We start from the raw sequence: 16,297 nt of genomic DNA on the forward strand, positions 1-16,297 counted from the left end.
AACGGAAATTTAATGCTCTACAACATGCAATTAACAAATTTGAAATTAAGGTGCCGGATGACCTTCAAATCGCCCATTGAAGACGACCCGCTTTTAGCGAATCAGCAGCATAATGGCGTAATGTCGGCATGCGAAAAACTTCCTTATTAAAACAATTCTGCTCGGCGTTCTTGCAATAGGTGCCAATATTGACCAATATCAAGGGAACGGAAATTTAATGCTCTACAACATGCAATTTTTTTTGTCAAAATCCGCGTGAAAACCAGAAATTTTCTTTGACGTTGACCTGAAAACCGCATCGTGCTTGCATTCGCCATTGTTTCCAAACAGGGAGCATCGTTACCGAACACTTGGCATTGTTACATAGCGCCCTCTATAACAGGCCTGGACACCGGTCGCGCTCGTTTCAAAACTGGAGGCGGATGTGTTTCAAGTGGTTTCTGCGGTCGTGCGAGACTTGTAGACAGTTTTTGGCGTGTTATTGCTTGGATAATCACATGAAATAGTGAAATAGGGCGCTATGCATTGTTACCAAACATGTTGCATTGTTACGAAACAAAGGTCATTTTTCGTCAGTTTACGGACGAAACGTCGTTTCTCAGTGGCCGTTGTAATGACAAGCGGTTTACTTGCGTGAAAGTAAATTAGTTTAGTTGTTAAACTTTGAAAGCAGTAGTAATAAAACTACGGTGCAAGCACTATACGGCAAAACCTCGCATCGAGTGTCCCATAGCGTTACGCAATTGCGCAAGCCAGAAAGCCACCGTTTATATGACGATTGGCGCGAACACCGGCGTTCGTATTTTGCGATTCTCTCCCATAATTAACCTTACTTTATACCTGAAAATCGGGGAATTCCCTAAAAAATTTGGACCCCCCCTTTAAAAATTCCTGGATACGCCCCTGTATATAACGCTAAATACTATTTTTTCCAATACACACAAACATATTTATTTACTGTTTATCCTGTGACATCTGTTGCATAATTTATTTCTGTGACAAAATACTGTAAAAAAAATATGCTCTATTTTCTGTGCAGGTCGTGATTCATTTCTTCACTGTTCAGTTCGAAAAAAAAGGAAAAGTTGAATTGTGATGGTTACTTTTGAGGGAAAAGAAAATTGAAAATGTAGTGTAGTTCATACTACACCTGACAAATTCCTGCAAATGTGTCATTGATAGGGGAGTCTGGAGATAATAGGAGGGAGGTTAATAAAAAATTTTCATGTTAGGTACCACGAATGCATACGGGTTGATAAACTTTTCGGTATCTGAGATCAAATCCTAATAGAATGCAACAGTACAGTCAAACGATAACGCGTGAAATATGTCCTCATCAACGTCAATGCGTCATAAGGGACAAACAAAAAGAAAGGCAATCTTCGACCAAAACGAATTTCAATGCCAGGACCAAACTTTATTTTATGAAAATAGGACTAAAGACCGCATATCAGCAACTCTATTAAAATAGTTTTGCCCGCGAGGATTGCCCGTCTTGTACTCCTGCGTCATAGAGATTCTCAGTTTCGTCACAAGGCAACCGGTGATGCATTGGGGTCAATTTTCTGGTTGAATGAGCAAGAAGTCACGTGGTGTAGCCGGGGCGATTTTCAGCGTGTTTGGTGCAGTTTTAGTGCATTTTTTGTTTTAATAGGGAAGTTTTTCGCATGCCGACATTACGCCATTATGCTGCTGATTCGCTAAAAGCGGGTCGTCTTCAATGGGCGATTCGAAGGTCATCCGGCACCTTAATTTCAAAATTGTTAATTGCATGTTGTAGAGCATTAAATTTCCGTTCCCTTGATATTGGTCAATATTGGCACCTATTGCAAGAACGCCGAGCAGAATTCTTTGTATTAGGGAAGTTTTTCGCATGCCGCCATTATGCTGAATCGCAAAACCAGGCGATTTTTTTTATTCGCGATTTTTTTGATTGATACAGCTGCGGAAAATGTTGTTTAAGTGTTTTTTGAGGTTTGAACTGCTTGCTCATCTCTGTAATTTGATTCTAATCACAAAAAATTTTTTTTGAGTAAATGCCTGTTGTACCTTGCAAAATGTGGCAAATTTGCAAAATTATTCTGCCAGAATGAGGGTGGTCTATATGCACATAGGAAGAAGGAAATAATCCAAGAGCATAAATAAACATAGAATAGATTATATGTTGCTCTACCACATGAATGTACTTTGCCTGTGAATACAGTCTAACATATGTTAGGGAAGCAGAAAAAATAAACGATATGTAGGACAGTATTTAAACAATTGGCTCTTTTCTGGTTCCTTCAAAAGTAGTTTTGGCGTTTTTTGTCGTGGTGTTTGGCTCTAAACAAAAAAAAATATTTTGGCAAACATGTTACGGAGTTACCTAGTCGCGTCGAGTCGGTTGCTGAGACTTGGTCATTCATTTAGGTACCCGGATCTGGTTCAGCACATAACCAACTATTGTACGTGACTTTTGTAGTTATGGTAGCCTATTAGAGGAAAGTTTGTATGTGAATTAGGTATGTAAAAAAATCATTCTGCTTCGTGCTATTTTCAAAAAACAAAGTTATCTGCATTAAAAGTTTTAAAAGAAGCCCCTTGGTTAGAAGTTTGTTGGTTTTATGGAGGAACTGGAGCAGTTTGATACAGATGATAGCAGTAGCCAAGATGAAGGTTTATATCAGACTGCAAAAAAGCACAATGACCTGTTCAGTCAAAGCATAAACAAAAACGAAAACAGTCCTTCATCTTGCGAAGATGAACAACTACATCTTAAATTTGAAGATTTAGAAGAAAGTGACAATTTGGACCCTATTGGAATCTCCACAGGAAACAGCCAACATGAGCATTCCAAGTCAGGTATATTGTTGTGGATTTTTATATTATAACACTTTGGTCGCCACGGGGCCAACTGATTAATATGTCACTAAATTTTGTGCAGGCTGCACTTTTCAGCTGCTTTAAAAACTGCGACTGAATGTTTCGCCAGACAATGTGCATGTGCTCACTGCATTGTCACCTAGTAAGTTTGGGAGCATTTGCAAGCATTAAGGCATATCAAGGCAGTGAAAGAAAAAAAGTTTCATTTGCATGTATACCACTCCCATGGTAATCGATATCTGCACACTGCTTCAGTATGGGGCAGATTTAGTTTTTCCATTGATTGATGTGCAAAATAACCTATTTTTAAATTGAATGAAATATGGTAGATAGACAATATAGTTCTTCAAAAAAATATAGCAAATTCTTTAGTCACGGTTGACACATGGTAATATTCGGTAGAACTTGGTTAATCCGAGTGTGATTTGTCCAAAAAAAATTTTCCACAGTAGGCGAAGTCCTTTAAAGAAAGTTTATTGTCACTGTGTAGTTTGTTTAGGATATCAGCAAAACTCACCTTAATTTAACACAAGACATTTTCGTAACTTGACTATCAAAAAGCCCTCAACATCTGTGTTTTAAACTTTTTGATTTCCCAGAAAGCTTCAGCGATTAACGTGATAATTTGCTATGAACACATAAATAGTGATAATCATTACAGCACAGTGCAGTTAGGCAAATATCTAACTGTAAGATAGTAAACATGCAACTGAAATGTGGTTCAGTATACGAATGCAAGGTTGAAGCCAAAAAATTCACTTAAATCCTGATTACATACAAAAAATATAAAATATTAAAAAAGTGAACTTTTATCCGTAGTTGGCGAAGATCCAAATTAAATAATCAAAAATATAAGACATTTTCCTCAATTTATAGTTAAACCGAATCTGGATTTAAAACCGAGTTCTACTGTAGTCTAATTTGAAACAATATATGTTGTTTAAATATAAAATTACCAAATGCTACCTGTTTTTACAGCCGAATTTGAATGGTAAGTGTCAGGTAAAACTGAAAAATTGAAACCACAAATAACGACTTCCATGTGTATTTGCCCTTCACGCAAGAATTAGTGTACCCAAACCGGACACCCCCTCATGTGTTTTCTGGATCCACCACTGAATGTTGTTGATGGGATAATTTTTCAAAAAGTTTATTGTGCTTTTATTTTATAGGCAAAGCTGAAAATTTATTTGGTGATGCAGATGATATTTCCTCATCTGATGAAGAAAAGTTAAAGTCAGGTAAGTAAACTATTGCATTACAAGACTAATTAAAACCAAATACTTCTTGTATTACCAGAAATAGGTTTTTGAATAAATTTACCATACTTTTCAATGTGGTCTTCAATCAAAAGATGATATGTTGCAAGGGTTAATTTTTACTTTTATCTAAGCCCACTTTTTATAGTTTGACACAAGTAAACATTGCAAAAAAAACATTATAGAAAAGTAAGTAGTGTATTTCCCATGTCTTCAAGATTTTGTTATATGTTAAAAAAATAGTCCAGATTGAAGTCAGATTTTATGTTTTAGTGTAAATTTACTGTTATGTTTGACTGATGAAATCTTAAACTTTAAATTTTACTGTTACATATATGTCCACCTGATGGTGTTAAATATTTTAAAATGAGATATTAAAAGTAATATATAAGGCGCAGTGGAAATATGTTAATGGTGTAAAAACTGTCCTTATTGTTTATATTTAATTTACCTATTTTAAGATTCAGAAAAAGAAACATTAAAGGAAAGTGATGAAATGTCTGAAGGAGAAAACACTGTTGCAGATGAGATTTCTAAAGAACAATCGGTTTGCAAAATTATTTAAAAAAATGCCAAACCACAGCAATTAAATGTTTAGGAGACACGCATTGAAGTCGAAATACCAAAAATTGGGACAGATCTTGGTACTGGAATACATTTTGTCAGATTTCCAAACTTTATTAGTGTGGAAGCAAGACCATTTGATGCAACTGTTTATGAAGATGAAATTGAAGAAGATGAACTTCTTGATGAGGAAGGAAGGACAAGATTAAAGCTAAAAGTATGCAATACATATACACAGACTTTTAAGCACAGACATTTGTATAACTAATTTTAAAATGCTTATGTTAGTACAAAGCCATACTTTATCAACAGCAAAACATAGAAAAAAATTTGCCCCTTTTCAATTTGACATACAGTGTAAGGGTTCTGAGAATTTGAATTTAACTTTTTCCTTGGAGAAAAGGCATTATGTACAATTTGCTAGGTAGAAAACACTATAAGATGGAGAAAGTATATCGATGTTAATGGAATTGAACTGACTGATTCAAATGCAAGAATTGTACGGTGGTCGGATGGAAGTATGTCCCTGTATCTTGGTTCAGAAATTTTTGATGTGCACCGAATGTCTTTGCAGGTTCTTTTTTCTTGATAATATGTCTAAAATTGTGCATATCAATTGAAATTGTTTTTAGCTAAAAACCAAGTTTTGTAGGGGGACCACAACCACTTGTTTATTCGGCAAGGTACTGGTCTTCAGGGACAAGCTGTTTTTAAGACCAAACTAACCTTTCGCCCACACAGCACTAAATCTGCAACTCATAAGAAAATGACAAACCGTCTTGCCATGAGACATAACCAAAACCAACAAAAGGTTTGTACAAAAAAGTAACATTACCAAAAAAAATCATCTTGTTATATCTATGATATTTCAAAGGTTAGAGTCCTTCCTATTGCTGGACAAGATCCGGAATCCAGAAAAGCTGATCTTATGAAAAAAGAAGAAGACCAGCTCAAAGCACATGTGCGCCGTGAAGCACAAAAACGTAGAATGAGAGAGAAATCTCATGCAAGGGGTTTGTCAAACAACTACCTGGAAGAAGATGGGGATGATGAAGAAAGTGTTTCTGCAATAAAAAACAAATTTCGAACCGGTAATGTTGTAATATGTTTGCTGATATCTGAAGTGTAGCAAATTGCATAACCTAATTCTGCATTTTGCTACAGTGCAAAAATCCTCCATATAATCCTGCAAATAAAATGTCTGATTTTTTTCTTTCATAGTTCTGTGGTTGTTCTTGTAAAATAGAGATATACTTGCATTAAGGCATAACATTATTTCACACTTCTTTTCAAGAAAAGATATTGGTGAAATTTTCAAAATTAAAGTATGTGTTTGAATTTAGGTGTTCATGGCTTACAGCGTGAATACACAAAAATATATACATCTGACTCCGAGTCAGAAGTGGATAGAAAACTAATGAAATCGAAACGATTTGAGTCTGAGGATGATGATGATGATGATGAAGAGGAGGGCAATTTGGCAATTGGTACTGGCATTTTCACATGATTCTTTAAATTTTAATTCACACTTTGATTTAAGGTGCTAAACGCAAAAGGGAAGATGACAGTGAAAATAGGAGGAAGACATATATTGAAAGTGACGAGGAAGAAGATGAAAGTGGTAAAAGTACTTTGGAGGATGGTAATGGCAGCGATCATTCCAGTTTGGCATAAACCAATTGTTACTTTAATTGGTTCCTAGTTTTATGCTATTTGATGCGCCTTTCGGTATGCACAATACACCAAAGCAAAAAATAGTAACTAAAAGAAGCAGTTTTATATGTGGTGCTGATGTTGGTACGTAAAGAAGGCTCTTCTGGGTGTCCTGCCGTTTCTGATGTTTTTTAGCCAGCTCACTAACTGCAAGACCGGGGTGACCAACGCGTCGATCGAGATCGTGTAACTTTTATTGGTTGGTCGCATTTGATTTTGTGTTGTTGTCACGAAATAGGGAAATAAACCTATTTTTTTCCAAAAGCTTTACGGATGTTTGCCTGTATGACACATTGTGCTGAAAGTTCAGTGTCGTGACACAACTATAGCAATCTATCTTGCAAGACACGACAAAGAGGTAAAACTGAAAATAAGTTTTGACCACCAGGTATCATTATGAAATATGAATCTGACGTTCTTCTGGTGAAAAACAACAAATATGCACCTTTTGTTTAAAAAAGATTGTATTTCTGACGTTACGCCTGTACGAACGACTAGGCTTCTTTAGAGAATGAAACAAACACAGTAGCGAGCCCACGCGGGCAAAAAAATTATGCCACGAAAAAGTACAAAAGGGCGCAATAGCTAAAACACAGCGGGACATGAATCAATAGACAATCAATCACAGGTCATGTTACGGGCGAAATTGCGGAACACGGCGAAAGTACTTTCCCATTATTACGATTTAACACATTTATATACTAATTCTTGTATTACTAATTCTTGCTATTAATATAGCCTACTAATTCTTGATATACGCTCAGAAACTCCCTTTACATATGGTATGAAGTGAATGCTGTGTATGTTTGTGGGGGGTGTGAGATTTATGTTAGTGGGAAATTTGTTAAGTTTTAGGACGTTCCGATTGTGTTTGCGTTCAACCCTTCGAGTGTGTGGATCGGCAATATGTGTAAATGTTCTGCTATATAAGGTTCTGGCCACAGTGAGTTTTTGATGCTTCGGATGGTGTGAGGTGTATTGTAAGTAGCAGTTATTGTGTGATGTAGGCTTGTAAAAATGGAGGTGGTAAGTTTCCCGTCATGTTTTGCAGTGACGTTTACGTCCAAGAATGATAAACTATGGTCGTGTTGTGTTTTTCGGGTAAACTTAACAGAAGGTTCGATATTGTTTATGTGATTGTGAAACCCTGCGGCCTGTCATCGACATAGCGAAGCCAAAGTCGCGGGGGTGTATTGAAGGAAGCAAGAGCGGTTTGTTCAATCTGTTCCATTGTAATGTTGGCCAGAACCGGTGAAATGGGAGAAAATTTGTTGAAATACAGTCGAGTCTAAACACAACTGTAATGGCTCTTTGATGTGTGGTAACTTAAGGACCTATATGGGTATTAAATTGGAGAAATCCTGTTTTCAAGGCCCTCAGCTGTTATGCATCTAGCGACTGTTCCGCTTGTTTCCCAATGACCGTTGATGGGTCTTTTGACTTACATAGGGACCTAAAATTCTTCAAAGTTGAAAAAAAAAATTAATTTTGCTCCTGGATGAGACTGTACAGAGCAAGGACTTGTTGGGCCTCCTGGAATATCATATGTCCAACAGCGGAGTATAAACAGCCCTGGGGGAGGGCTTTGACACTTTTTCAGCAACTAAATTCGATGCCATTACATAGAGAAGAGTTGGAACTTACAAAAAATGCAAATAAGTGGGTAGTTGCACGATTCATTTTCTGCAAAATTCAGTTCCATTTTTTGTTGCTTTTTTTTACCAAAATACTGAGTAACCAGGGGGGCAAATGGCCCTAGGGGGGTGGCTAAACCATTTTTTCGGAGACTAATTTTGATCAAAATTTGTAGTTATGAGATGGATCTTTCATAAAATCACGAATGATCGGCCACTTAAACGGTTCATTTTTCCACAAATACAGCCTGATTTTTTTGCTCCATTTTCAACATAATTTTCCGCAGCACCCACCAGCAAGTAACTACCTAATTGAAATAGCCCAAAACCCCATTAAAACTGCCCCAAACACCCTAAAATTCGCCATGACAACAGCACGCACATGTGCGCTCATTCAACCATAAGTTTAAATTAAATGCATCACTGCTTTGCTTGGTGATGCATGAATTTCCATTGTGACACAGGGTAACACGGTGGGCATTTCCCAGCACCCAAACTTATTTTCATAGAAATACCAATATGCGTCCTTAAGATTGGTACGTTCATGCAGTGTTGTGTCTTGTTGTAGTTTGTCCAAGGATATTCTGAGCGCAACATCTGTCGGAATTGACGTAAACAGACTAACGACATCGAACGATACTAATTGGCACTCATGTGGAAGTAATTTATGTTCAGAAAGAATCTTAACAAACTCACTCGAATTTTTTACAGTACGGTCAGTCTTATTCACTAAAGGCAATAAAATTTGGCTCATGAACTTAGATAGCTGGTAGGTTGGCAAGTTAACAAAAGAAACAATTGGTCGTAATGGAATACCTTCCTTGTGGATTTTGGGTAACCCGTAGAACTTAGGTAGCATGCACCCCGTCGCTGATACGTGGTCTTTGATACTCCGGTTGGGATACGCAGTCTTCCGTTCGTATTTTCCGCACAAATTTGTTCAGTTTCGCCTCCAGTCTGGTACAAGGTGATTTGACAAGTTTCTTGTTTCGTTGTCCGAAAGCATGGTTATCACTTTATTGTCATAATCTTGTCTGTCCATGGCCACAGTGCAATTTCCTTTGTCAGCCTTGGATATGATGATGTTGGTGTCTTTCCTTAAATTCTTTGTTGCTTCCCATTCTTGTTTAGAAAAGTTTGAAGGTGGTAATTTTAAATTTTTTGAAATTTTGCTCCGGGCATGCTCGGCTTCCGCTAGTTTATCTGTGCCGGGGCGTTGAAGAGCTGCTTCAGGGACACTGATCAAATCAATAGTGGATAATTTGCGTGTAGTGATTGCGATATTTTGTCCGTTTTCTAACACTGTTTTTTCTGCTTTTGTTAAGACACGGGAAGAAATGTTTTAAATCCAAATTTCTTTTTGATCGGAAACCTGTAGTCTGATATCTTTGTTGGAATTATCCAAAAGCTTCATTTTGTGTTCCGCAATTTCGCCTGTAATCATTCTTGACTTTTGTTTCCCATGTTTGGCCGCTTGACCCGTGATTGATGTTGTCCATTGATTTATGTCCCGCTGTTTTTTTTTTAGCTGTTGCGCCCTTTTGTACTTTTTCGTGGCTTAATTTCTTTGCCCGTGGGTTCGCCACTATGTTTGTTTTATTCTCTGAAGAAGCCTAGTCGTTCGTACAGGCGCAACGTCAGAAATACAATCTTTTTTAAACAAAAGGTGCATATTTGTTGTTTTTCACCAGAAGAACGTCAGATTTAGTGGTAACAATAAAGATTACAATCAACCATTGCGAATATATAGTGGAATTCTTTGCCGAAGTTCGACTCCACCATACACTGTTAAAAAAGTTGGGTAGTGACCAACCAAACGTTTGGTTAGTAATTTGCAGAAACCCCTAAAAATTCATTGGGCTGTGACTAACCTATTTTGTTGGGTAGATAATCGTTTCACCTAAATTGGGTACAAAACTACTCTACTCAATTTAGTTGGGTTCCAATGTGCAGAAACCTGTTTTTTTTTTATTGGGTACCTGGTATTGGACAATTACATTTTTACCCAATTACACGAAGCACTGTACAGTAGTACAAAGTACTGTTGTATTTGGAATGAGCAACAACAGCCACCAAACACTGAGATTCAGCATGACAAACTACAGTGTGAAATGTGCGTTGCAGGAAAGAAATGTAGATAAGAACACTTTACAACTTCAACATAATTGTGACACCGTTAATACTGAAACATTTTGCTAAAGCACCATGATTTACCTCAAAGATTATAACTTACGTGAAAATATACTAAGAATACATTGAAAGTTAAAGACAGAATGTAAATGCACAAATCGGTTACTCGTTACTTGGCAACTGTCGTTGGGTTGTTGATGTTCCATAAGGCTAAAAATTGCTGTAGTCCGTGATGGGTTCTGCATGGGCGAAGACCCGACATCAAGCTTCTGACACCATGTTGGCAGCAGGTTCCTTCACCAATGGTCTGTTCTTAGGACCGAAGTTCGGCCTAAGATCAAAACAGAAATCTGGAACCGAAAATCGTGATCTGCGTGAGATTACATTGTGTTCTGTTAGACCGAAAACCAAAAGCAATTGTTTAATACAAACAAAACAGCCAATACAATGGTTGAGAACTTAATGCTACAGACGTTTCGATTGTTTTCTAGCTTTTCACGAGACTCAAGAAGCACATGACGTGCCCTTCTTCGGATGTATGTCAACATCTTGTGGCCTATCCAACAAACAAGGTCGACTTTTAGAACCCAACAATCCTTGGACAGATTGAAGGAAAACCGTGCCTCTCTTTTTTGGAAACAATTTACATCCAAAATTTTCAGCCGCTGTTAAATTCCGTTACATCCGCTGTGCCACCACGACTTTTTAACGTATAAACCTCCCTTGGTCGCCGTGTATTTTATAACATTTTTAATTTTTTAACGTGCAGTGCATTTAATGTTTTTTTACCCTTTGTTTTTATGACTACCACAGGCAACTTTGTTCGGCTTCTAATCTCAACAACTGCGCTTTTTTAACTCCCCGCCTTTTTTTACGTATCGCAACTTCACCGTACCATTTTGCCGGTTCACCTTCATTTTACACTGAAAATGATTGTAGAAAACAATCGAAACGTCTGTAGCATGAAGTTCTCAACCATTTTATTGGCTAATTGGTTTGTATTAAAGATATATAAAACCGTCAGGTATGTTCCAAAAGCAATTGTGTTTTGTCGATCTACGTAAATAAGCTAGCTAGCTAAACACTGCAACACGATAAAAACATAATATGTATCAATTTAAGAAGTCGGCAAAAGTTGCTGATCCAGCTTGGCTGCGAAGCCTGTAAACCGTATGTATCAATTTAAGGTTGCTTATTTTAACTAAAAAAATACGGGACCAATAAACGGGTTGTGACGAAACAATATATGGGCGTCGTACTCGCAGTGTGATATTATATCAACATACAATGTCTTTGGCCAGGGGTCGGCAACATTCAAAACGCAGTGCGCCAATGCACTAATTATTCTCTTATAATGTTATGGCTTTCCGTGCTAACCTTCTGGTGTGTAAAAACAATGTAATAGTTTAAGTGTAAAACTTTGAAATAGTGTTAAGTATGATTTTGACGTGCCATGAATATTCACCTCGCGTATAAACAAAGATTTGTCAGAATGTTTTGAAAGTCGCAGATAGCCTACCACTGCAGCGTACCAATTGATTCCGGTCGGCTGCTAGTGCTAAAGCTAAGTCTGCTTGCGTGTTTTTGCTGTTTATACTAAATTCGACTCCGAGAGCAGACTTATTTATTAATTGAAACATACGTTTGCAAAATCAGGTGGCGTAAATTTTAATTGTTCCAAGTGCGTTTTAGTGACTGAGTGAGTAACTTCTACCGCGTGCCAGTTGTTAGTTAAGTGACCGAGACTAGTTGGATGGCAAAGTAAAATGACAGAGAATAATAACGAACTGTGCCAGAGAAAAGAGCGAACGGGTATTAAAGAAGTTACAATGAAAAAAAAGGTCTGTCGTCGAGCTGGATGCCAGAAGACTGTGCGATTTCTGCCGGAAAGCCTAACACCGTGTTCCAAATGTGTGAAGAGTTAAGTAGAGAAACATGCGTGTTGCTACACATGCCCCTTCCTTGTGAAGATTGATAGTTTCTCTCCTAAATCCAATATCGTCTTGACCTGTGGTTGTTGCGAATTGAGTTGCATTGAATTCGGTGACTAGTGGTGGTTATCTTCCGCGTTATCGTCTTGGTTTTGCTGTCACGTGATTTTTTTTCTGTGTAGAAAAGAATACCGGCAGTAAAATGCTCAAACAATTGAAAATATCAAGCGTTTATGGGAATTGCGTGCTGCATGACAAATTAAAAAGGTTATTAAAAACTACAGTGAACCACAAATTCCATCACATTAAAGCGTGCGCAACAAATGCTTACATTTTCTCTTGGGCCGTCAAAAAGTATAGGCAACGACCCGCATGCGACTAAATATGCGCGTATAACAAATAAGGGCTCAGCTGGATGGCCGTCAAAAAGTAAATTGACTGATCTCGTGTAAGAAATAATCAGTACTCATTCCGGTGCGTTTATGAACAAAGAGCTGGCCTAGCAATGTGCAACAACAAACGTAGTATAGGCATAACCATAATCCTCAATGCCAATTTTTGGAATAATGCCAAGTTTTAAGACACGTCACACTTAATACTTCCAAACTGGAGGTGATCTTCCTAAAAATTATGGACTTACAAGAGTTAGGCGTCCCTTCGTAAAATTTACGCTACAAGAAAATGTCAAAAGTAGACGAAGACTGAGTTTGTGGCACTAATAGTAGTAAAAAAAATATCTCTGCTGTGCATATGGAGGACTTTCTAAGCAGACATAATGTTTAGGCTAGGTTTCACAATTACCATTAGGTAACGCCAAACACGTATGCAAAAATAAAACTATCGTTTTAGTTACGTGAGTTATTTTAAACTAAAGAACCCCCTTGTTGAAACAAAAAGAATATAATACACACATGCATACTGGCATAACCAGAAAGGATAGGCGTTTTACTTTCATAGCATACTGTTATATAGACAAAACATGCTTTTTAGCAGTTTGGCTTTAAACGTAGTGACCTATTAATATTGCGTTGAGACTTATTAATTACAATTACAGTACCGGGTTATAAACGGTGTTCAGTCATTGCGTCCAGCTCTTTTTTGCGTCCGTCATGGTTATAGAGCGAAGATTCATTCTCTATAATCCACCACGAAATTTACTTCTAAACAAGTAAAATTTCGTGAGAACCACAAAGCACAATGCAATAGAACATTACAAAAATAAACGGAACAAACCAACCTGGTAAAGCAAAGTGATCACGTCGGGTATAAGTTCACCATGGCAGCGTACAAATAGAATTCCCGGTCGCTGCTTTGCTGAATCTAAGTCTGCTTGCGTGTTCTTGCTGTATTGACTACTGAATTTTAAACTCCGTGAACAGACTTATTTATTATTTGAAAGATACGTTTGCAATACCAGGTGGCTTAAGTTTAATTTGGCCCAAGCTCGTTTAACTAGAGTTTATCGCGTGACTAAATTGCAGTGAATTAAATAACAAAAGGACGTGCGAACCTAACAGCGCGAATGGCAAACCGAAAGAGATGCATCTATCAAATCATTTCATCATTCATGCTTGTCATCACCTTTATCAACGACATACGTCAACACCAACGTCATTTTTCCCTTTTACCTGAACTCAATTAACTGCACTCGCCCTGGCTATACATTCCATGCATATTCATCAAGTAACCAGAGAGTGCTGAAAGGAGTCACCAAGAGTCAAAAGAACCAAGAGTCGTACTTTCTACGCTATCCCTTTTTTATCCATTTTTGTACACAGAACTCTATTTTACCGGACAATGTCCGAAGAAGCAGCATACGACTGTTTAGTCGCTATAAGGTGCATGTAACTATGGCCTTATTTTGCATGTACCCAAGTAAAAACATGGGCATAGTGCTGAAATATCATGCGTTGGGCCGTGGGCCACTTGTAAAAATCCACAGTGATTTGCCTACGATGTTCAATCGCACTGGTAAATTTTAATAAGCGACTTATTTTTCAGACCGCAGATAACGCCAATCACTATAACACACTGCGAGTCTATAAAATGCATTGTGGGAGATTCATGATCTGTCCTAGTCGTGGATTACATTTCACATTTGCAAATTCTTGTCATTGTCAAGTACAAAGGCTCGTTTAAATTGTATATTATTGGAATTCTTGAACACATGTCAAATGTCGAATCTATTTGTATTGGTATACACCTCCTTAACACACTAAATAGTTACTCACAAGTTATCACAACCGAGTTCATTTTTTTGTCGCTGTTGTATATAATCGCTATGGTGTCCTCACGGAGCAGTTTTACATATTGTCTTCAGCACGAATATGAAAGCAAAAATGTTTGTTGTATCATTATGTCCCACAATAAACTCGTAGAACAAAGCCTATTGATGTCATGTACTTTACATTTATTCCCCATTATATCTTTAATATTGTATTGTAATAATTTAGTATTAGGTTTAGGTTTACCGCCGTATGTTTGAGTTTGCTTTACAGAGATGTACGAATCGCGACAACAAGGATAGGTTCGAACAGACACAAGGATGTCTTAACGCGTGCATCGACGATCTGTGAATGTTCGAGAGTACGACCGAAAATGTATGTAAGAAGAAGACGTTCCATCGCAATCAACTCCACCGGTTTTGCTTTTCAACGACCTCAAACGAGTACGTGGAGTTGAGAGAGCTTTCACGATAACAACAACTCAGCCAAGAGTCGTCAAGAAAAGGATCCACTTGAAGAGTGGAAGAGTCACAACAAACAATTAACGTGAACGATTATAGAACAACAAACGAAATTCTCCGCATCATCGAATCATTGGAAACCACCGGTAGAAAAGAACATCCAAGAGATTTTACTGAACCAAAACTCTTCCGGAACACACTTTGGTGAAAGGGAAGTTATGCATCTATCAAATCATTTCATCATTCATTCTGCGCCCTGTCTACCCCATCAAGACGTGTGACAACAATCTTGTCATCACCTTTATCAACGTCATACGTCAACACCAACGTCATTTTTCCCTTTTACCTGAACTCAATTAACTGCACTCGCCCTGGCTATATATTCCATGCATATTCATCAAGTAACCAGAGAGTGCTGGAAGGAGTCACCAATAGTCAAGAGAACTGAAGAGAGGGTCAGGAGAAAGAGCCAGACCGCACTAAGAAGATTACCAAAATATTGGGCTGATTGTCGCCTAACTATACGAGCTATTGTTTGGGAACATATTTGATACATTCGTTTGGAAGTTGTCGATGTTTTTGTTTGTGTTCAACGAATTAAATTGAAGGGAAATTCTTAAAGGTCTACAGTTTTTGTTTAAATAGTAACCAGGAGTCAGATACACGGCAGTGTTATATTTTGTACTACGTTCCCAGAACGGTCAGTGCAGAGAGACTGAGAGGGCGAACGATTACTACGAGGGCGTTTTATAACAGAAAAGAAAGGAAAAACGTGGTTGTCCAGCAGCTTGTTTTTGCTCTGCATGAAGGCTTAACTCCGCCTGTGTCCTTTCCGTCTAGTGTTCCAGTGTTGCGTTTCAGAAAATATGCGTCGTGGTCAGAACTAGGCCAGGGAAAACATGCGTGTTGCCACAGTATACATCCACTTACCCAAAGCTGATATTTGGGTAATATTAATTCTACCCTACGTGTTGGGTCAACACATGCTTACCCAAAGTTTGTGGTTTGGTAATCTGGTGTATACCCAATAAGATTGGGTAAATGCAAACTTTACATACTTTTTTTAGGGTTGTTTCATCAACTACCCAACCACCACCTGTTGTTACACTTTTTACCGGTCGGAATATTTTGTAGTAATAGGCTAATTCTATATTTTAGAAATTTACTATATTGATTACACCTCTGTAGTACTCTAATATTGAACAAATCAACCTCCCGTGGACACAGTGCAAGATATAGGCAATGTACTCTAATATTTAACAAATTAACCTATCACAGGAAAAAATGGTTTGAATTTATGTTACCCAGCAAAATATTTCGACCCTGGCTTTTTTCATTTGTGTAAGGAAAGAACAAAAGTGAGCAATTCCATTCGGACGTATCACATTAAACTGCAAACAAACTTTCAAATAAAATATCAAACCTTTTTTCATGCTTAAATTTACCACAAACATATGACCTGACTAAACTGTTAGTTGGGTTGTTACTGTAAGAAAGCATGATACACAAAATGCTGGA

At 37.6% G+C, this 16,297-nt stretch overlaps 1 protein-coding gene across 2 annotated transcripts; it reads left to right on the top strand.

The window, feature by feature from the left end:
* The first annotated feature begins 2,224 nt into the window (after nucleotides 1-2,224).
* Nucleotides 2,225-11,597, top strand: LOC145902353 (RNA polymerase-associated protein LEO1-like). Of its 2 annotated transcripts, XR_014402597.1 has the most exons (11): nucleotides 2,225-2,841; nucleotides 4,035-4,103; nucleotides 4,583-4,668; nucleotides 4,720-4,902; nucleotides 5,110-5,259; nucleotides 5,338-5,496; nucleotides 5,560-5,776; nucleotides 6,029-6,172; nucleotides 6,226-6,597; nucleotides 6,664-6,756; nucleotides 10,654-11,597. XR_014402597.1 is itself a non-coding variant. In XM_082990292.1 (9 exons), the coding sequence occupies exons 1-9, from the start codon at nucleotides 2,604-2,606 to the stop codon at nucleotides 6,357-6,359; spliced, it is 1,380 nt and encodes a 459-aa protein (XP_082846418.1). In that variant the 5' UTR covers nucleotides 2,225-2,603; the 3' UTR covers nucleotides 6,360-6,666. The 2 variants fall into 2 exon arrangements, 1 of the variants encoding a protein (XP_082846418.1); XM_082990292.1 differs by lacking the exon at nucleotides 10,654-11,597 and having other exon boundaries at nucleotides 6,226-6,666.
* Nucleotides 11,598-16,297: the final 4,700 nt, after the last annotated feature.

Source organism: Ascidia mentula, chromosome 1, assembly GCF_947561715.1.
Source record: "Ascidia mentula chromosome 1, kaAscMent1.1, whole genome shotgun sequence".
NCBI classification, from domain to species: Eukaryota; Metazoa; Chordata; class Ascidiacea; order Phlebobranchia; family Ascidiidae; genus Ascidia; species Ascidia mentula.

Excerpts from the sequence above, each read along its gene's own strand:
- LOC145902353 (XM_082990292.1), top strand. The coding sequence starts at position 2,604 with ATGGAGGAACTGGAGCAGTTTGATACAGATGATAGCAGTAGCCAAGAT. Across the intron at positions 2,842-4,034 it reads ACATGAGCATTCCAAGTCAG|GCAAAGCTGAAAATTTATTT; the intron begins GTATATTGTTGT and ends TTTATTTTATAG. Across the intron at positions 4,104-4,582 it reads TGAAGAAAAGTTAAAGTCAG|ATTCAGAAAAAGAAACATTA; the intron begins GTAAGTAAACTA and ends ACCTATTTTAAG.